Below are 22,842 nucleotides of genomic sequence, written 5' to 3'. Positions count from 1 at the left end.
CACACGTTTGTAAACAACATGGCGGCTGTCGGAGTACCTCTGCTAGCTGACTGATCTGACACCGAGCTGTCAAACCTTCAACTTTATGGATAAACCTCATCTGCAGGGCCATACCGGAGCCATACTAATACCAAACTGATCAGTTCGCAGCGAAACACAACAGGCTGGACCGACGAGCTGCTGAGAAGACCGTTTGACGGACAAACGGTAACGTTAAGTCGTTAGCATCGTTAGCTGGCTCCACAAAACAGCCAATACGAGCTAACGCAAGACACCGGGTAACGGGTGAACAGTATAGGTTTCTCCTGCAGCAGTTCGACTCTGTCTGAAGCAGTGGGGGTGCGGGGGCTTGAGCTGATAACTCGGCCTGCTGTCCGTTTAGTTAATGCAAATATATTTTCCTGCAATTATAATCTAACTTGTGATTGTCCACCAACAGAAAAGTGTCAGATAATCTCGTACCACTGTCCCGCCAGGGCCTCTTCAGTCTATGGGCTCTCAGTCCAGTTCTGGGATGTCTGGTGGAAGGAGCTCTTCCAGTGACAACCCAGCTGAGCGGTCTGAAGCAGCAGAACCGAACCGGAGCAGCGGCAGCCGGGGCCGCAGGACGGCGGACAGGCAACAGACAGACAGACAGTCAGCAGCAGAGGAGGACGTCGATTTAGCTGAAGTGCTGGCTTACCTACTGAGGAGGTGACCTGTCCTAGATTCCTAGACCTCCTAGACTTTTGATCCGTCTGGATTTATCAAAGTTGTTGTGTTGTGTTGTGTGAGGCACTTTGTAAAAACTACTGTATCAAACGTCAAACATTTTATTGTGTCAGTGAACCCTGACTCTGTAGGCTGAGACACCGTGTAGAAAAGGGGAAATAACTAAAAGAAGTAGAAATGCACTGTGAGACCAGAAAAATAGAAACGTGTTAAATGCAGTGCAGTGCAATACAATAGCCCTACTCAAAACATTTATGGGAGATCAGTTCATCACTTTACATTTCTTCAAATGTACAGATTAACATGAATTAATTATATCTCAAGAGACATTCAAATAAGAGACAATTGACAGAAAAAAGAAGTAAGGCATGTCACATTTACATTACCTGACGTGAAGGTGACTTTTATCTTGTCAATTCACTACACTATGCAGATGGAACAAAGTAGAAAAAAGCTGATAGTGTTTTTCTGCCAAGGGAGCAAATTATTGAAACATCACATTACATTTCAGTGCTGATAAAGCTAAGTGGAGGTTTGGAATTCCCCATTCCTATTGAACTTTGATTTCAACTCAGTGAAACTGGCAAGGGCTTTTTTTTGAATATTTCTCTGTAAACAAACATCTCTGAAAACGTGGTTTCCAGGAGTTCGAAATGATCCATGAGGGTGGCAGGGTGTCAGTAAAAACACAGTAAAGGAGTCAGAACTAGAAAGCTCCACAATCTGGAATAGCTGAAATGAATAAGTAGCACTCTTGCTTCTCACTTCAGTTAGCATTCAACTACCCTGGAACATCCACTGATCCTCCATCTTTTAGAGGGGAGCTGTTCAGTGGAAACTGTACCATGCTGTAGTTTTACCCAAAGTACATTAACCGTTGTGCTGGTAGGTCCTATCATCCGGCAGTAGCAATGAGGCTGGTCAGTCTGCGAAACACTGTCTGATTTGTACATGTGATGTTAGAATATTTCAAGCATTTGTTTTGACATACAGTTGTCATTTCTTCTACATTTTCTGATCTGTTTGAAATTCTTGTTTATGTACACTTGTTCCCCATTAACTGACTGGTGGTTGAACTGATGTGGTGTTCGTGTTTTCAGGGGCCAGGTCAGACTGGTCCATGGCAGTGGAGCCACAGGGCTGCAGCTGGTCCAGTCATACTCTGACTCTGATGAGGACAGCGATGGAGCCTGGGAAGGTCGACTGGGAGACCGCTACAACCCACCAGGTAACCTCAGTGCTGATACTGTTGTCCAGGCGCAATAGTAGGAAATTGAATAAATCTATATTATAGAGCTCCTTACCATCACTCTTCTGCTGAAACACACTGTTTCAACAACCATACACCTTGTAGAGCTAGTGAGTATTTGTAAGAGCAAGAACACTGTCTTGCAGAATTAAATAGCAGTGTTTTGCTATATTCCAAAATAAATGTTATTTATCTCAAAGGAATTAAGTGAAGAGTATTTTTAGCCATTAAAGTAAGCATATACAACAATTGAAATCATCTTTTAAACTCATAAAACCAATTAACAACCTTGCAGTTTTATTGAGCTGCCGACTAGTACGTTCTGTGTGTTCTCCTCTTTGTCACTTTCTGCTTTCTCACTCTCCCCGTGTCAGAACATTAGAAAAACATGTTTGTGTTGAATTTGTCCAATGGTTATTGAAAATTTACAGTATTTCAGTTGTTGAAAGGTCCTGCAGTTTGTTCTCATAAATATTCAGGGCCATTGAATCAGAATATACTATGTAGCATGTCCAGAAAAATACTAATACTGACACTTGGTGTTTGTGTTATCTTGCTAGTGGACACCCAGCCCGACACACTGGAAGTGGACCGTAGTGAAATCAGAACTCAGATCCTGCTGGCCACCGCCTCCTCTGCCCTGAAAGGCCGAAACAGTTTCACTCACATGCTAACAGAGGTCAGACCACTGAGACACAAACTAAACCAGACCAGAACTGGTAATGTTCTCCCTCTAAAAATGTAGCAAGATGAGGATGATTAATTCTCATCATTTTCATCCAGTTTTATGAGGGGTTTGTGAATTAATAAAAAAAAAAAACTTTACTGTGATGTCTTATTATTTTTATCCCAGTTTATCCAAATATTTAAGATGATTTTAGACACATTAGGCTGTTGACTAATTTGTTGTTTTTCTGATGAACTTTGATTTTTAGAGGGAACAAGGCAGATGTAGAGGTTCTAGTTTTTCTCATGGGGAGTGCAGTCGTATCCGCACACAGTAAGTTGTTCAAACTCTACACATGTCTGATAATTCTCAATGAATTACCAGAAGGTGACACAGAGAAAGAACAAGAACCAGTTAGCTTAGGAAGGCAGAGTAGCAGAGTATTCACGATTAAGCACTAACTTCTGTTGTATTTATGTGAGTCAGTGCAATATAATTTTTGTGAAAATCGACAATACACTAGACATCAGTCAGATGTTATTGACTCTGGTGTTCCTTCACAGTTTCCTGCCAAACTATGTATCCCACAAAGATACATACCAGCAGAAAGCCTTCTGTGGAGTGTACAGCGAGGATGGCAACATGTTCCTCTCTGCCTGCCAAGGTAAATAACTTCAGATCCGACACGACAACCCAGTGGAACTGGTTCAGAGATGACAGTGATTCTTAGTGTTTGTTTAAATCTGCTTAGAAATCAAAGGGAACATGTAGTGTTCTGCACAGAATTTGGTTGGTCTCAATATTGTTTGTGCTTGACTGCAACCGTGTGGCCAGCCCTATAAACATGAATATCACTGACTGACTGACTAATGAAGTTACACCTTTGGTCAGCTGAATGCAGTGTGACTGAGTGAAATGGTTTCACGACTGGTGTGTTGGCTGAGTGTTGGAGTTTCTGTATGGCTGTTGCTCTTTCAAAATGAATTGACGTGATTTCTACGTCATCAGGGGGCGTTTACAGGCAGTGGTGCCAACTTAGTGCCTTTGACGCTAGATTTATTTTTTAAGACCCTTCAGCGAGTTTTTTCAAAAAAGCAGCTAGCAACGCTCTTCTTGGACAAACCTTAGCTACTTTCCATAGAAGAGAGACCCCTACAAGCGTGAGTTTGGGCTTTTCTTCAGCAGACATGTCTCTCCGGGAGTCTTGTTCTATTGACCACATGGCAGGTGAGATAGATGTGAATGAGCTTCCAACTTTCTCTCAGAGTGATCATTTTGAAAGTAAATGTAGCCAAAATCACAGCACAGTCTTTGTCTTTAACTTATGTGTTTTGTGATTTTGTCAGATGACTTTGTGGTTATAAAATGAGGATTTTAACAGCAGCAGAGCAGGAGCTTGGAAATGGCTTGGAGGTGACTGCTTGTTAACTCGAAGTCCTCATGGACCACGTTTCAGTCACTGTTTCAAACATATTCTATTGTCTGACAAAAGAAACAGCTTTATTGGAATTTAGCTATGTCCTGAATACTGTATATGTGAGCACAGAGGATGATAGAAGCAAACAGACAAAGGGCTGAAACCAGCTGACACTAGGCAGAATGCAAACATGATGCAATAATGTTGTGAATATGCTAATTAGTATATTATGCAACTTTTCTAACATTAGGCTTTAGCTACTTCCCATTGAAAGTAGTTATTTACAGCGGTTCCACAACAGTTTTCAACTACATCTTCAATTTTGCATATTGACCCAGCCTAGGTTTATTATACTAGGGTTTGACCCGGTTTTGTTTTATTTTTCATTTCATTGTCTGTATAAAACAAGTCATCAGAAAACACCAAATGTACCAAATCTAGTAGCATTATGTATATTCATTCCTTTTCCTGATTTAATATGTCACTACTTTTTTCATAAAGTTGCTGTTTTGATAATACAGTTAAGTGGGAACAAGTCTCACAAAGCCCCTGTTGGTAGATTTGTCAGTTTTTGCTTCCTCATTATTATAGAGATGTTGCTCCTGTAACCACTGAATTAGGAGCCAAATGCTGGTTGCACTAATGTTTAAATAGGTCCTTATATTATGAAAAATGTATTAAAACTTGTGTGTTATTGACAATAAATAACTTTAGGTTTATGCAATGTAGCCATGATTTAATGTAATTTTTTTCTGTTACTCACTGCAGACCAGAACATACGCTTGTACGACACCACCAGGGGACGTTTTAATCTACGGCGAACAGTGAAGGCTCGAGACGTGGGCTGGAGCGTGCTGGACGTCTGCTTCACCCCTGATGCACACCATGTGCTGTACTCCAGCTGGTCTGACTACAGTAAGGCTAGGGGTCCTGTCACATACCATATGATGCGATAAATTAGTCATAATACTGTATGGATGGCAAATGATAAAATGTATTGATACCAATGCCATTATAGAATCTAGTGGTATGAATTATAGAAAAAAGATTTTTGCAGGTTTTTGCCCTACTGCTTGCTCGATCTGTCGGTCTGATAATAGGTAGGCCTATAAAGAACAGAATGAGGTATAAATAAATAATTATTGAATACAATATATATATATATCTATACAAGATAAGTAAATATTAAAATTCAGAAATTCTTCCCTCGAATGTTGACTGGCTAAAGGGTGGGCCTAGAGGAAACACACTTGTAACGGGAGGGAAACACTATCTGACGTGGAACAATTTTCGACACAGCACGGGCATCAATAAAAGGAATTGATAAGCTTTGGGACATATGATGCAGATGGTTCAAACAATTTGGAAGCGGTTCTCGATTCCCATCTCTACTTTTGTTTTATGAGAGTTGTGGTTTGGATGGCAAGATGTCCACAAAGAACTATACACTCACTGGCCACTTTATTAGGTACACCTGTTAAACTGCTCGTTAACGCAAATATCTAATAGGCCAATGACTTGGCAGCAACTCAATGCATTTAGGCATGTAAACATGGTCAAGATGTTGTGCTGAAGTTCAAACCGAGCATCAGAATGGGGAATAAAGGTAATTTTAAGTGACTTTGAACGTGGCATGGTTGTTGGTGCCAGACGGGCTGGTCTGAATATTTCAGAAACTGCTGGGATTTCCGCGCACAACCATCTCTAGGCTTTACAGAGAATGGTCTGAAAAAGAGAAAATATCCAGTGAGCGGCAGTTCTCTGGGCGAAAATGCCTTGTTGATGCCAGAGGTCAGAGGAGAATGGCCAGACTGGATCAAGCTGATAGAAAGGCAACAGTAACTCAAGGTTACAACCAAGGTATGCAGGAGAGCATCTCTGAACGCACAACACGTTGAACCTTGAAGCAGATGGGCTACAGCAGCAGAAGAACACACCGGGTGCCACTCCTGTCAGCTAAGAACAGGAAACTGAGGCTACAATTCACACGGGCTCACCAAAATTGGACAATAGAAGATTGAAAAATGTTGCCTGATCTGATGAGTCTGAATGCAACATTCGTATGGTATGGTCAGAATTTGGCGTAAACAACATGAAAGCATGGATCCATCCTGCCTTGTATCAACGGTTCAGGCTGGTGGTGTAATGATGTGTGGGGTATTTTCTTGGTACACTTTGGGCCCCTTAGTACCAATTGAGCATCGTTTAAACGCCACAGCCTACCTGAGTATTGTTGATGACCATGTCCATCCCTTTATGACCACAGTGTACCCATCTTCTGATTGCTACTTCCAGCAGGATAACGCACCATGTCACAACGCTCAAATCATCTCAAACTGGTTTCTTGAACATGACCATGAGTTCACTGTACTCAAATGGCCTCCGCAATCACCAGATCTCAGTCCAATAGAGCACCTTTGGGATGTGGTGGGATGGGAGATTCACATCATGGATGTGCAGCCGACAAATCTGCAGCAACTGCATGATACTATCATGTCAATAACCAAAACCTCTGAGGAATGTTTCCAGCACCTTGTTGAATCTATGCCACGAAGAATTAAGGCAGTTCTGAAGGTAAAAGGAGGTCCAACCCGGTACTAGCAAAGTGTACCTAATAAAGTGGCCAGTGAATGTATATTCATGTGCTTTTACAGCCAGCATTTGTAACTAAGCATAAGCAAGATGGAATTATTGGACTTATTTATTTAAATGTTCAAAGTTCACATACTGAATGTGATCCTGTACTTCTACCTGTAGTGCCTGTGTGTTTGGAGCTTTCATTAAATGTAAGTTTTCTCTCCAAACCAATGGCACCACAAGTTACTTGGAAGGTGACAGAGGTCTGCATTTGTGTGCATGTCAGTTTGATTACTTTTCATTGTTCTGCTCTGTTCAGATTTAGAGCGATACATAAAGTTTATTTGAATAAAGAGCTGACCATTTAGTTGGTATGACTGTGACCTCGATATTCTCAAGAATATCTCTATCAGCATTGTAATCACAAACTCACAATTTTTTATCTTAAAATGCTAAAAAGAATCCCATTAATAGCTCCAGAGGGTAACTATGTGAGCTTTGTTGGAAGGGAGTCACATTCGTACTGTAGCAAAGCAGATTAACTAATTAAACAGTAATTTCAAGTAACTTCTATTTTCATTGCTGATTAAAGTGCTGAATATTTTGATTAATTGTTGTATCTGTGAAATAACAGGAAAGTATATGGACAGAATATACGTCATAGTTTCCCTGAGTGAAAAGTGACATTCTCCCCTTTTACACAGCCCATTCAAAGGGAGAATGTTGTGCTGTTATTCCTCCTCACCCTTTCTGTATAAAAAGTACAAACATCAGGGGGACGTTGTTCTGGCTTTATACCTGCAGCAGAGGTAGTCACAGAACCAAACCAACATCTTTGTGAAAGGGATAGCTGGCATGATGCGACAGATGCTGATGCTGTTGTGTTACATGTCATGCCTCTGATTCCTGAATGCCGGCATGCTACCTAAAATCACACATTGGGGTGGTAATACGCCAGCTTTGTTTGGTTTATTGTGAACCAGCAAAGACAGCAAAATGAAGGGTCTTCTTAACAGCAATATAGCAGGATCTCTGTTTAAAAGGGGCTTGTGTCAGATGTCTGTTGTCCAACCAACAGTCCCAAACCCTAAGACATTTAAGAAGGTTTAAGAAAGAAAAGTAGCACATTTTCAAATTTTAGATGATAGAACCACAGAAATGCTGACTAAAATTGCTCAAAATTGTTTTCAGAATAAATTTCAGTGTATTGACTGATAACTGACTGGTAATGGACTGATAATTTCAGCGCTATTATTGAAAGATGCTTCAGAAAACACAGAGAATCAGGTCTTTGTAATTTTCATCAGCATGACTGTTAACAGGCTCTGCCACTGTTCACAATATGTTCTTTTATTCATATATGTTTTATCTGTCTGTGTGTCTTCCCCACAGTTCATTTGTGCAGTATATATGGAGACAGTGAAAACCACACCGCCCTGGACCTCAAGTTAGTGTTTCCCTCATAGTAACTTATAACATTATGGAGCAGGTAATCTATCATTCCCTCTGTTCATTACCACCTTGATGAATGATGCTTTTAGAACTCACTGCCCACTCATCACATGTGTTCCATTGTTTCATAAAGCACTACCATTAAACTCATAGCACTCCTTACACTAGCATTGTGTGCCTTCATCAAGCTTTTTGGTGTGGCATGACATGCAGTAGACAGTGTAGTTATGATTCAGTAATGGTGCTGCTGCTGCAGTGTCAACCTGCCTCTATGTGTGTTTGTAGTCCAGATGAAAGGAGGTTCTGTGTGTTCTCCCTGGCTGCATCCACAGATGGCAAAGAGATCCTCGGAGGGTGAGTAGAGTTAACTTTTATGTTTCGAGGCAGTGAGTGTGGAAACCAGTAGAGCTTTCATACATACACTGCAACCCTGAACTTATCTAGACATTATTTGGAGGAGCTGTATGTGAGAAAGCAAATGTCTGAATCAGTTGAACTGGACATTAAACAGACTTGGGTTAGCTCCCTAAAATAAATTTGTGTAATGTACGATTGAGTTCATGTGTGAATAGAGCAGGTCATGTCCGGAGAATTCACAGTGAGCAAGTGGGCGTGCTGACAACGTTTCTATCATTTCTCCTGCACGCTTCACCCAGGCGCCGCCCCTCACCTAAACCAAACTGAGTATGTCCCGTAGGTGAGAACATGTCTGACATGGACAATCTCCTGTTGTGGGCTGCATGAGTGAAAGAACAATTCTGGACATTGTCAATATGAGAAAACAGTACAGGACTGAAATGTAACTTCAAGCAGTTTTTTTTTTGACAGCTGTTTGTTCGAGGTGGAAGTTGAATATACTTTTTCATTTTGTAGCCAGCGTTGTCAATGCTTGAATTCTGAAGACAAGACACCTACATTTACTATAAACCCACGGAAAGTTGCATTAAACTGCTTGTTTTTTAATTCATTCAGTCTCTCCTCACCTTCCAGAGCAAATGATGGCTGCCTTTACGTTTTTGACCTTGAGCAGAATAAACGAACGTTGAAGGTTAGTGTTTTTGCATGTTTTTTGTTTTTGTATTGCTTGTGTTGCTTTGTCTTTGCCTGTATGTACCTGTTTGTGAGTAACATCCACTTCTAATAAAAAGATGAGCTGAACATTCATACCACTCTGCTGGCTGTTATGTTAGCAGCAAGAGTCTGGTTCCACCCTGCAGTGTGTGTGTGTGTGGGGGGGGGGGGTCAAATAACATAACATGATAATAATAATACTAATAACAACTAAAAAAAGACAGTAATAATGTGTGCGTGTGTTAAAGGAGAGTGTAGTTATGAAGAAGAGAAAAGTTTTCCACTGTTCTGTGGTCTATAAAGAGGACTATCCATAGTGAGATTGATAGTTAGAGTGATGAGTCCTACTTTTATGCTGTGGTTGGGGAGTGTGAGTGATGACAACTCATGAATGATTGGGAAAGTCCAGTATGAGGGACAGTTAATCTGTAATTTCTGTCCAAAACTGTTTTACCATTTGGGCAGTGCCTCATTGTGTGGATGTAATCGTCTAAGGTGTTAGGGGGGCAGAGAGGCTGATTTGGTACGTTTTTGAGTGTTACGTGTGTTCTGAGCTTACACTTAATGAGTTAGAGGTTGGGTTTATTTGTCATTGCCAGAAAGTTGATTTGTGAGAAATTTATAAAATTATATTAAAATAGGGATGGAGCCATGACTCAGGTAGCAGAGTGGGTTGGCTGCAGATTCCGGGGTTGGCAGTTCGATCTATGGTTCCTCAAAACCAAGGTTGTGTCAGAAAGGACATACAGTGTGAAACCTATGCCAAATCAAATATGTGGATGGCGACTCCTCACTGGAGCAGCCAAAGGACAACAACATTATTATATTCAAAATTCCTGTGTTTTTGTTGCTAAATTAAAATGAGTATTTTTTTTGTTCTGTCAGACATATCTAATTGAAGTTTATTCAGATTTTCTTCTGAGTTCTCGCAGTTTTTTCTAGCTCTGTTATTTTTAATTCTTGATTGTTTTCATATGCAGGCTGTTTTTCTTCTTCTGAGATGAAAAAGATGGTTTTTTGCTGAATTACTGTTTTTGCAGTTTCCTAGATTAATGGCGGTGAGCTATTTGTAGATTCATATTTGTCCATGAAGGATGCACGCTCTCCTGTCAAAGTTTGTGTCTTTGAGCATTGAGACGTTGAAGCACCATCTACGGGGTTGTTTATGGAATTCCTTGCTATTGAGTAGGGGTGTTGCGATATACTAGTATTGACAATAATCATGATATTTTAAACTAGAATTACCGCCTCATGGTTGTATGCCTCCACTAGTTTCAGGTTACATCCCTGTTTATCCAGAGTCAATAAAATATTGACCATTTGTGTGAAATTTTGTCATAATTGCTGTGTGAAGTCTTGAGTAATGGCTAAAAAGTGTTTTCTGAGGTCACACTGACCTTGGCTTTTGACCACCAAAATCTAATCAGTTTGTCTTGAGTCCAAGTGAATGTTTGTGCCAATTTGAAGAAATTCCCTCGAAATTCGCTATGGTGGTGATCAATGAATGATTCCAGGTTTGCTAGCTCCTCTTGTATGTTTAGATAGCGGGACAAATTAGACTGTGGCAGAGGACGTCGGTTGAATATGCGGTCCTTCAATGTGGCCCAGGATGCATTTGTGTTCACACTACAGTATTTCCCCTAGAATTTTTTATAGCAGGGGTGCTGTTGTGCCGGTGTCCATTAGGATGCGACACTAGCCCTTATTCATGCAAGTCAGAATAGCTTCAAATTAAATAACCTGAGAATCATTATACATAGGATTATTTATGTTTGTCTTTTGTGTCTTAATTTACTATAGAAATTAATATCAAAAAATATGAAATACCCATTTACCACTTGCACTAGCTGTCCTTTTTTCTGACATACTTTAGCACCTAGATAGGCAACATGTAACCAACATTTTATTTACTCCATTCTGTATTAGAATCCAAAAGACACTTCTCATTAGATTAAAAGGTGACTAGTTTGAATCCCTAATTTGCTTTACTCAGCTCCTCTATGGTCACCATCCTCCTTTCTCTTCCTAACCCACCAGTTTAATACACGCATCTGAAAACTGAAATATAATTTAACTATCAAGATGTATGAGTATAGGCCAAATTTGAGTTTAGTCTAAGCTTGTACCTGACGTGCACTTACAGGACAAGTAAGTGAGTAGTAATATCATTTTAGCTAAGACAGGGAACTTGCCTTACCCTGTGGAGCACACTAGCTATGCTGTAATTACTAACAGAGGATCTAGACACTGGGCATGCAGGTATTAATGACAAGCAGCTAATTAAAGTGACTTCCTATGAATGCAGCTAACGTTATATAGCAGCCAAAAAACCTATTGTTAGCCTTTCTTGGGGAGATGTCTTGAGAAGCTGTAGTATTGATTAACTACACACTGCAGCCCATACTGTACATTTGCTGCCATATTGACAACTTACTGCTAACCTTTTCCTCTGCTCTGTTTGCATTTACCGATTCACCGTCACTTCTCTGCCGCTCGCTTGTTACGCACTGCCTTATTCCCTAAAGGAGCTACGCTACTTCAACATTACCTTTTATGTTGATGTCCTTTGAAGATAGATAGATAGATAGATAGATAGATAGATAGATAGATAGATAGATAGATACTTTATTTATCCCCTAGGGGAAATTCATGTGTCCATTAGCTCATTGTTGATAATAATAATAATAATTATTATAATAATAAAAACACTTAATAATAAATAAACAATAATAATTAGATTAGTCAACTTCCTTTGGCTGAGGTGTTGTATAGCCTGATGGCAGTGGGAACAAAGGATCTCCTCAACCTCTCTGTTCTGCAGCGCAGTGAGATGAGACATTTGCTGCACCTGTAGCTGCTTCTCTGTCCTGCCAGAATGTTGTGGAGAGGATGGTTGGTATTGTCCAAGATGGCCTCCATCTTACATTGCATGCGTCTCTCCACAACAGTACTGAGTGAGTCCACACTCCTGCCAAGCACAGATCCAACCTTTTTTACCAGCTTAGCCAGTCTCTTAGTGTTCGTGTCTGACATGCTGCTGCCCCAGCAGACTGCAGCATAAAAGAATACGCAGGCCACCACTGACTGATAAAACTTGTGCAGCATTTCACTGCAGACGTCAAAGGACCTGCGCTTCCTGAGGAAAATGAGCCAGCTCTGCCCCTTCCGGTAGATGGCTTCCGTTTTCAGGGACCAGTCCAGGTGCACACCTAGGAATTTATAAGTGTGCACCACCTCAATGTCCTTCCCTCGAGTGTTCACTGTCTGAAGGGCGACCTCCGAAAGTCGATGAAACATCTCCTTGGCCTTGGAGGTGTTCAGAAGGAAGCAATTCTTGTCGCTCCATTCAGTGAAGGCTGTCGTCAGATCCCTGTACTCCTCTTCCTGCCCGTTCCTGATACACGCCACAATAGCTGTGTCATCTGAGTATTTCTGGATCCACTCATCCACAACATCAACTCCAATTTGTTCTTTGTAGGCGAACTGTAGGGGGTCAAGTGCATGTTCATCCTGTGGCCTCAGAAGGTGGAGAAGCAGCCGCTCCAGGGTCTTCATGATGTGTGATGTGAGGGCCACCTGTCTGTAGTCATTTATCTCAGTCGGTCGTCCTACTTTAGGTACCGGAACAGGACATGATGTTTTCCACTGTACCAGTACCCTCCCTGTTTGAAGGCTTAAGTTAAAGATCCTCTGGAGAGGCTCAGCCAGCTGGGCTGCACAGTCCTTTAACAGCCTCGGACACACACCATCTGGGCCTGTTGCCTTTCCAGACTTGACCCCAGTGTGGAGGTAATTGCGGCTGCAGTGTCAGGTTGTGAAGCCATAGGAGAAGCTACAGCTGAAGCAGTGGGAGAGAAACAGGTAAGGCTGTGTCAAACCTGTTGTAGAACAGGTTGAACTCATTGGCCTTGTCCACATCACCTGATGTTGCCTGGCTGTTCTTCTCTTTATACCCAGTGATGGTCCTCCCCTTCCACACCTCTCTGGTGTTGTGCTGCAGCTTCCTCTCTACTTTCTTTTTGTAGTCCTCCTTCGCCTGCTTTAATCTCTTCAGCTCATGTTGCACACACCTGAGCTTCAACCTGTCTCCATCCCTGAAGGCCTCCTTTTTCTGGTTGAGGAGGGTCTTGATGTTACAGGATGATCCAGTGTTTGTCGTTTGGAAAGCAGTGTACAGTCCTTGCTGGTATAACAGTGTCCATACAGAACTTAATATTGTCCGTGGTACATTCAACCATTCTATCAAGGTCAAGGTCCTTGCTTATATCATTTTCCTGTGACTCCAACAGGACATTCCAATCTGTGCACTCAAAACAATCTTTTAGACACTCACTGGCCTCCGGGGCCAGTTCCTGAATGAGCAGGTGGTTGCAGCCTGCCTCATTACACAGGGCTTGTAGGAAGGCTGAAGAAAAACCAGATTATGATCTGATCTGCTAAGTGGTAGTAGAGCTAAAGCAGTGTAAGCTTCCTTGACATTTGCATACAACAGATCAAGTGTTTTATTTTCCCTTGTGGGACAGTCAACATACTGAGTGAAGCCAGACAGGTGAGAGGTGAGAGTGATATGGTTAAAATCACCCGATATTGCAATGAATCCATCTGGGTGCTGGGTCTGTACTCTCGCAACAGTCTTGTGAATGACATCACACACGACTGCAGGCTCAGCTCATGGTTGAATGTAAACAATTATGGCGACGATGTGTTAGAACTCCCTCAGTACATAGTACGGTCTAAGACAAACTACCAACAGTTCAATATCCCAACAGCAGATCTTCTCCGTCACTGTGATGTGACCGGGGTTGCACCATCTATTGTTCACAAGCAGAACCAGTCCTCCACCTTTATTCTTCCTACTTGCTCTGGTGTCTGTCCGCTCGTACTGCAGTGAAGCCGCTGGTTTTTCACAAGTGCCTCCAGTTCATCACACTTGTTAGCCAGGGAGTTGAGGAGTCCGGGAGGATTTGATGCACTAGTCGGTGACTCAGACAAATCCAAGTGATATTAATGATAGATGAAATTTAAGTGGCAGCACACACAATCTAATAGTGGCAGTGTGCCGCTGCTGGGTGAATATCGGGGAAACACTACACTACTAAAAGAATGTGACCACATGTGGCCCAGACCACCTCCAAATGTGGTCTGAGTGATCGGATCTAAAATGTATCCTTAATGCATCTTGGGTGCGTTCACACCTGTACTTAGAGCTGATCACTTGTGATTGGATCAGCTGAGACAGATGTTAATAACAGGTCTGAACAGGGCCAAATAGTCTGTGATTCCAGAAACTAATAAAAACACATCAGTGAGTCATGTTCCTTTATCACCATGAACACACACACTGTAGTTTATATGACTCAGTCCCACATACCGTCCTGTTGCCCTATATACTCACTACAGTGTCAAATGTGAATTAATCCGCTGCTTAAAATAGTCCCCAAGAAATGCACCATTACCTCCTGTTTGTTTGATAAAAAATAGAGTGAGCAGCTGTTTTAGGAAATGACTGAGCCATTTAAAAAATGAAACTATATATTCAAAGATTCATCTTCAGTAGGAACCAATGGGCTTGGAGCTGAGAGCCTCAGAGCAGTCTAAGTGTTGAGAGATAAACTGACTCACAGTTTTTTTCTTTTTTGTCTTAGGAATTGTTGACAATATTGATGGCATATTGATGTTGAACACTTATAATGTTTATCATGTTTATCATGACACTTTACTTTCCTATGCTGTTCAGTTTTTCTGTAAATGTTTGGGAGAGGTAAAGTCTGCACATAAGAACAACAAAATATAATAAAACAAAGTTAAATAAAATAAACAATGAAGTCAGAGTAAAAAAAACATTACAGGATCAATCATTCAATACTTCCACAAAATCTGGCCTTAAGGGCCTTACATATTTGATCCACTTGGTCCATAGTTTAATAAATTCAGTTTTCTTCAGATGGAGAGAAAAGGTCATCTTTTCTATTCCATAAATGTCATTTCTATCTATCCACTCCTGTATCATTGGGGGTTCAGAAGTTTGCTTCCTGTTAACCATCTAAATTAAAAAAAAATTCACTAGCTAATTAGCAGGAAACACAGCATACAGCTGCAGCTTAAGGGAATGTCACTATACACACTCTGCACTCTTAAACACTGACTCTGCTTTTTCTGTCTCTCCTCATCAGATCGATGCCCACGAGGATGACGTGAACGCGGTGGCATTCGCTGACAGCTCATCCCAGCTGCTCTTCTCTGGCAGCGACGACGCACTGTGCAAGGTGTGGGATAGACGGACGCTTCGGGAGGACAGGCCACAGCCTGTCGGACAGCTGGCTGGACACCGAGATGGCATCACCTTCATTCACAGCAAGGTGGGGAAGTTGGTGCTGGTATTTCAGTTGGATTTGACTGATTAAACTGATTAATTACCTGCCCAAATTAGCCCAGCACACACACCTTTAGTTCAGTATACTGGTCTCAGGTTCAGAGGTTTGTTTTGTTTTCTTCTTAAAACTTGATCTTCTCCACTTGTATTGTGACTGTGCCAGGGTGACGCACGCTATCTGATCAGCAACTCGAAGGACCAGTCCATCAAGCTCTGGGACGTCAGGAAGTTCTCACCCAAAGAGGGCCTGGCAGCTTCCCGTCTGGCTGTCACCCAACAAAACTGGGATTACCGTTGGCAGCAGGTTCCCCAGAGAGGTGATGAGGAGGGAGGGAGGAAGGAACTAGAGGGCGTAGAGAAAGGAGAGGTCATATGGAGGAAGAATAGAGGAGGAGATAAAGATGAAATGATGTTATTAAAGAAGACAGAGAGGGCCAATGACAGAAAGGTGAAACTTGTGTGTGTGGTGAAGGTGAAAATATATGACAGTATTATAACCACACACTGGGAGAAGAGTGATTACCATTGCAAGTCAAAGAGGAAGGAAGGAAGAGTGGTGAAGAACAGAGCACGGATAATAAGATGGAGCAGAGAGAGGAGAGGGAAAACCCTAAACTTAAGAAAGAAATAAAAGAAAAGAAATAATCTACTTCACCCAGTTTTTTAGCCAGATACCTTTTAACCTGATGTTTTAGGATGAAAATTGTACCGAACTGAAGTCAGGTTTAAGAAAAAACGAGGCAAAAAAAAGGCAACATAAAAAAATCTTCAAACTTTTTTCTGTTTGACAGTAGTGTGCTTATATACCTCCTGGCCCTTTTGTCCCTTTCAGCCCTGAAGAGACACAAGCTAACAGGCGACACCTCGGTGATGACGTACCGTGGTCATGGTGTTTTGCATACCCTCATCCGTTGCCGTTTCTCCCCAGAGTTCAGCACTGGCCAGAGGTTCATCTACTCTGGCTGCTCCACTGGAAAAATCATCAGTGAGTGTCAGCATGTGCTGAGTTTGTGTGAATATGTCAGTGTTAGTGTGTTGATACACAGCACACTTTCATTTGTTTAAATATTTGTGTGTGTGCAGTTTACGATGTGCTTACGGGCAGCGTGGTCTCCAGACTGTCAGGCCATGATGCCTGTGTGAGGGACGTCACTTGGCACCCGTACGAGGACAACATCGTTAGCAGCTCTGTGAGTAGTGTTAACTGGCATTATGTTAGAAAAACTTGATCATTACATTAAATCTAAAGGAAGCAAAGGTTCTAACTGAGCAGTGTTAAAATCAGACAGCGATTTCTCCGGATAATGGAATATGGTGGATTAAGAGAAGTCAGAGAATTTCATGTTTTGTGGTAACAACAGACAATCAAATGGGCCATTCACAGAAAGCAGCGTGCCATTTGAAGCAGTCGCACATCGTAACGACTGCCCGACACTGCACTCATGGGTTAAGACAGACTATGGCAGCAGATGTGGCAGCCAGACACCACATAATGGGCACACATGAGGCTATGTATCAGACCTTACACTGAAAATGTCATGTAAATGACAGGATTATCATATAAGAGTTATATGATATAAAAGTATTATATAGTTGTAACCACTTTCTATATTTCCATTACGTGGCACTATGAATGTAAATAGGAGCATGTAGATGTGTTTAGGGTGGGAGTCTCATCAAACCTATAAAATTTCAGCCTGTTAAGGCACTGTATGCTGGAGTTATAGCAACTTTCTGTTTCATGGCAAAGGATCGAAATTCGTTGTGCCACCACTGGCGTGTCCTTTAACGAAAACTCAAAAGCTCTGAACTGTAGAACTGCACCGGTCTGAAGATGAGAACAAACCAACAATGATCTTGGAATTGGACAATATGTCACAGGTATAAAGCCACTTCCTGTTTCATATTTAACTTGCTGCCATAGCCATGCCCTTCAGTGAAAACTCAATATTGATATCCATGAAGCATCAGCATCTTCAACAAATTTTTTTCTGACCCTTTTTTTGAGGGCCAGGTCAACTCTCTAGGAATGATAAATGAAATGGAAATCATAATATCACATGTTGCCATGAGGTGGCGCTATGGCAATTACTAAATATGGACATATAGGTCTGTTCAGAGGAATCTGTCCAAACCTAGAAAACATGGGGCCATTAGGGCACTGCACGCTGGAGTTATAGCAACTTCCTGTTTCATGGTGAAGGATCGAAATTCGATCAACCTGCTATGAGCAGTATATCAAAGTGTAAAACATGACACTTCCTGTTTCCACGATGGGGCACTATGAGTATCACAAAATATGAGCAAATGAGTGTGTTCAAGGTGGGATTCTTATGACGCACAGAAAGTTTGGGGCAGTTTGGAACATGTGTGTTGGAATGAGAGCAAGTTGAATTTTCATGGCGAAGGATTGAAATTCGCCACACTGTAGCAGGTGGGTCCTCCAGCGAAAACTCAAAACCATCGTGTTGATCTGATGAATTCCCTAGGAGGAGTTTGTGACCCCCAAAGCGCAAAAACGGCGCCAAAATTGCACATTGAATTCAAAATGGCTGACTTCCTGTTGGGTTTAGGGTACGGGTGCAAGAGGCTTTTTTGTAAATCTTGGCATGATACACGTGCATACTGATTTTTTTATGTAGGTTAAAGCAAGGGTATAGGAAGGGCCTCATTGAAATTTTCTAGGTGGCGCTGTTGAGACATTTTGCCCCGTCTATGTGTGAGACCCATACCAGATGTAAATTTTCGCCAGGCCTGACGCGTGTGCAAAGTTTTATAACTTTTTCAAGCATGGGAAAGGCCTCAAAAAGGCCATTTTTTTTAGGTGAGGAAAATAATAATAAACAACACAGTTTCAATAGGGTCCTCGCACCAGTCGGTGCTCGGGCCCTAAATATAACAATAATAAGATTAATACTGAGACTAATAGTAATAATAATTGTAGTAGTAGGTGCTGTAGTAAAAGTTTATCCACTACTTTTGTTTTGTTGATGGAAAACTTATTAGACAGCATTTTTCAGTCATAAAATTATTGTGATTGTTTCCAGAGCAGAGCGAGTGGTGCAAAGGACGTTATTGGCAGGCAACCTCTTTTTTTAACTAAAATCAATTACGGGACAGTCCAACTGAGTTAAGAAAATCACAAAGGAATTTGTGAACTATAACTGTAACCCTGTGGGCAGGCGTTAAAAACAACAGGAAACATAACCTGCAATCCCTATCCTTTTCACCCTCATTTGTTTGTCCACAGTGGGACGGAGCGGTGCGAATGTGGGAGCACAGACAAACCCATCCTCTGGAGGAGGAGAGAGAGAGGGACAGAGACTGACAACAAGAGAAAGACAGCAAGAGAGAACAGACAAAAGGAAAAGATGTCGGAAGGAGAGACATCACCTCAGACAGGGCAAGACTGGCCCTAACAAAGGAAGGTGATAAGCTCAGAAGGACTGGGGGAGACTATAAAGACTATATCTTTTAAATTCAATGCTGGATGTTAATGATTACAATAACAGTGTGGTTGTGAAGTGTTCAATTGGAAGGCATTGTAGCCTGACATTGTAAAGGTCAGATTAGAGCACACTGAGACAGCCTACTTCTGTTTTCTTTTTTGCCTCACTGTCTTACACAAAACAGGCCAAAGCTTTTCTATTTGGCTTGAAACTCTTCATTCAAAATGTGCTGAAGCTCAAAACGCCAAGCACTGCACTTAGTTAATGACCTGTTGAAATGTATTGGTAAGATAGTTAGATAAAATCAATGTTGGATATTGCAGGGAGAAAGGATGATGATGATTATGTATAAATGTATAGTATTTGTTCAGGGAGGTATTTAGACAGTTGTCAGTGTTCTGATTTGAACTCCGATTTCAACTTTGCTCTAATATGAATAACATGATCTGTTTCAGGGGCTATCACATTCAAAATGCACATTTAAAGACTATATTGAATATAAATATATTAAAATAATCCAGAACTTTATTTGCCAGCTGCCTAAAGTCACAACTCCTAAACCTGTTATCACGTAACTTTGTGGAGTTTCCCATTGATCCACTGATTTCCTGGTGGTCTGAAGTCTTATTGATCCTGGGCTCAACTCTGTAAACAGCTCTGAGCCAATTAAAAAAGAGACAGTAATTTTGCTTGCCAGTATAGACATGTGATCAGTTCAAAAGATTTGATTGTCTGTGATAATCTGTTAATATTGGGAGGACATGCGTGTGAATAACAACTTAAACACTCATCTGTTTATGCAATTTTCAGGTGTTTATATCAAATCACTCATATTTCTCTCAGACCATTGTTTTTCAGTAACAATAAAACCTTCTGTAAACGTACCACAAAGAACCTACTTTGTTTGTTGTTGTTAAATATCACTCATTCAAGGTTTAAATTTCATATACTGTTTACAGTGAACTACGGAGACACTGTCAAAAACAGCACATGAAACACTGGAAACAAGTTTTCAAGTTGTTCATCCTTTTTTTTAAATTGAATTACTTTTTGTTAAAATTGTCATTTGTCCATTTCATTTGGTTAGATATGTCTGACAGATTGTCATTTACCAGTCGCACATAACTGTAGCATACATACCTGGCCTGGCATCAGTCACAAGCCATTAAAAAAGTTAATTGTAAAGACATTACAGTTACAGACCCAAAATTGACACTTCGTTACTCTTCCCACAATCAAACTATCACATTGATAGGAAACAGAGACAAAAGACCCTTCTCTCACAAACAAACGATGCCTTTAGCATGTCAGAGAGACACAGAACCAGACCATGGGGTCAAAGGGTCAGCTCCAGAATCAATGAATGGACACCAGGCAACTGGAGAACAAAGGCAAAATCTCCAGTTTGTAACAATAAGACTAAGTCACAATAAGTCTAATGATATTTGATTGTTTCTTATATAGGACATCTTATGATATTTGATTGTTTCTTATATAGGACAAGTAACACCAAAAGGACTGATTATCACTAAGGTGTGGCCTCTCTTTGCCATGCATGAACACGCACACATACACACCAATCTCCCTTCCTCTGTCCCTCTCTAGAGGGTCATAAACTACATTCCAATCCTGAAAAGTGACCAGTAGAACACTCTTCACAGACACAGATCTGAGGAAGAATATATACAAATATCTAACTGTTTTGTAACTCATGAGAGTTTGTTGTAATAGTTCAATCCCAAACTTCTATCCTATAGAATGTTTGAAATGTAACATGTAGACTTTAAGACAATGTTCTTCATGTGAACATTCTGTCAGCATCCTTCACACAAGGTAACACACACTACATGACATCCAGAATGTCCATATTATTATGTGCATGAAGAGCAATAGCATTGAAGGTATATATTATTATTCTGCATGCTTATTATGTGCCTGCAATGCAATAGCATTGAAGGCATATATTATTATTCTGCATACTTATCATATATTTATTCTATTATTATATATTGAATGCTGTAGCATTCACACTATTGTTATTCAAATCTTTATTGGTGGGATTGCTAAATGAAACAATCCCACTCTATGTTGTTGTCAGGTCAAAAATGTTTCTCTTTATTGGTAGGATTGCTGAATGAAGCAATCCCACTATATGTTGTTGTCAGGTCGAAAAATGAACAAATACCTATTAGAGAAAGGCACACAAACACACACAGACACAAATAGACACATGCACACAAACAGATACTCACACATACACACACAGACAGACAGACAGAAAGCTGTTTACAAATTAGTAGTCAGAGAGGGAGAACAACAGTAAATACAGCAGCAGACATACTGAATTGAACCTGCTCCACTGGTGGTATACTCCATGTCCTCCGTTTACTTTCCAAACTGTTCAGCTATCAAAATGTTCAGCTTCTTCAGGAGATGTATCCTTACCTTCAACTTTTTGATATTATTCATCTTTTAAAGAAGTTTTTCTGCAATTTGTTTACAGTGTAAGTGAATGGAGGTGATTTTCAAATCATTCAAAAGTTCTAAGTGTTTGAAATTCAAGTACTTGAGCATACTTTCAGCTACAGGCTTCATTCAAACTTTAAAGTGTTCACAACACTTCCAGCTATTAAGCCATTATTCAGCTTATTGATATCTTAAATTAGAGTTTCTAATGTTTAGGATGCAGTTCATCTTTCATCATCATTGCTTCTTCACATTTTTAAGGCATTTTATTCCTACTTCCACCATTGCCAGTTAATAATTTGGCTTTCAACTATTTCAACATGTTTCAGTTCTCAGCTTTTGCAGCTAATGGACTTCAGCTCCTCCAGTTTAACATTTTGGCATCTAATTTTTCAAAGCACTGTACTTAACTTAATATGACCTGCTTTCTCAACTATTTTAGCATTGTGTCAGAAATCTCCCTCAGGTGTGACATTTCAGGTTTTGATTATACATTTCATCTTTGTCAGGTTTTTTTTTCAGCCAATTTAGGCCATTTAGCTTTCAACTTAAATTTTTTTCTGTTTTGTACATTTTGTACATTTTCATAGAGTTTTGTACTGTTTATTAAACTTACCAACAACAACTAAGGCCTTTTTCAACCATTTCATACCATTCGTCCTCCAGCTTACAATTTTGCCTTTTTGTCTTCAGCCATTGCTTGAGCTACTTTAGCATTACTTCAGCAATTGCTTGAGCTACTTCAGCATTGCTTCAGCAGTTGCTTTAGCTTATTCAGCGTTGCTTCAGCAATCTCATTCAGCATTTTCGTTAGGTAATGCATTTTCTAGTTCGTCTTATACCTCTTCCGTATCGAAATTTCGGCGCATAACTAGTCCCGCAGCTTTGAGAAAACACAGACAACATATATATATCAATGTGTTCGGCTCGATCGGGAATGGTGTGCTTTGACTTTCCTGCGTCATACTTCAACGTAGAAAAATGTTTGAACATTAAACGGGTCACAAGACTTGAGACTCTTTTCAGTTGAATTGGTATTTGACAACTATTACAGTTTACACAAAATTGCAGTTCATTAATTTTTAGACCGTTTCAGACTTTATAATGGGTTTGTATTACACAGAATGTGTACTCTGAAAAAATTCTGTTTTACTCATCCTCATGGCTACATACAGTATTTCAGTCTTCACACATCACGGCTTCCTCGGTATAGTAGACAAATTTGTCCTGTTTCATACAATGTGTCTACCTTAGCACAGAGACTTACAGAATTTGAACATGAGCCTCAAAGCGATGGGAGTACCCGCCACCTCTCCCACACATTTTTTTGTAACTTGTTCCTTTGTCCACATTTTTGGCTCTAGAAACACCAAAGCCAGATAAGCAGTGCACGAAGGTCTTGTGCCCGTC

At 40.7% G+C, this 22,842-nt stretch overlaps 1 protein-coding gene across 2 annotated transcripts; it reads left to right on the top strand.

Moving 5' to 3' along the window:
• dcaf11 (DDB1 and CUL4 associated factor 11) lies at positions 1 to 19,850 on the top strand. 2 transcript variants are annotated; one of them, XM_022769147.1, is made up of 15 exons: positions 1 to 207; positions 477 to 693; positions 1,812 to 1,939; positions 2,521 to 2,639; positions 2,896 to 2,960; positions 3,191 to 3,291; positions 4,813 to 4,959; positions 8,014 to 8,068; positions 8,359 to 8,427; positions 9,064 to 9,121; positions 15,318 to 15,503; positions 15,681 to 15,834; positions 16,350 to 16,502; positions 16,601 to 16,707; positions 18,768 to 19,850. In XM_022769147.1, exons 2-15 carry the CDS (start codon positions 491 to 493, stop codon positions 18,843 to 18,845), a joined length of 1,623 nt encoding a protein of 540 aa, XP_022624868.1. In that variant the 5' UTR covers positions 1 to 207; positions 477 to 490; the 3' UTR covers positions 18,846 to 19,850. The 2 variants fall into 2 exon arrangements, with proteins under 2 accessions (XP_022624868.1, XP_022624869.1); XM_022769148.1 differs by having other exon boundaries at positions 440 to 693.
• Positions 19,851 to 22,842: the final 2,992 nt, after the last annotated feature.

This window comes from Seriola dumerili, unplaced genomic scaffold (assembly GCF_002260705.1).
Source record: "Seriola dumerili isolate Sdu_G_001 unplaced genomic scaffold, Sdu_1.0 BDQW01002262.1, whole genome shotgun sequence".
Lineage (NCBI taxonomy): Eukaryota > Metazoa > Chordata > Actinopteri > Carangiformes > Carangidae > Seriola > Seriola dumerili.
The sequence above is the reverse complement of the archived record's forward strand: the minus strand, read 5'-3'. Positions and strand labels throughout refer to the sequence as shown.

Excerpts from the sequence above, each read along its gene's own strand:
- dcaf11 (XM_022769147.1), top strand. The coding sequence starts at position 491 with ATGGGCTCTCAGTCCAGTTCTGGGATGTCTGGTGGAAGGAGCTCTTCC. Across the intron at positions 2,640-2,895 it reads TCACTCACATGCTAACAGAG|AGGGAACAAGGCAGATGTAG; the intron begins GTCAGACCACTG and ends TTTGATTTTTAG. Across the intron at positions 4,960-8,013 it reads CTCCAGCTGGTCTGACTACA|TTCATTTGTGCAGTATATAT; the intron begins GTAAGGCTAGGG and ends TCTTCCCCACAG.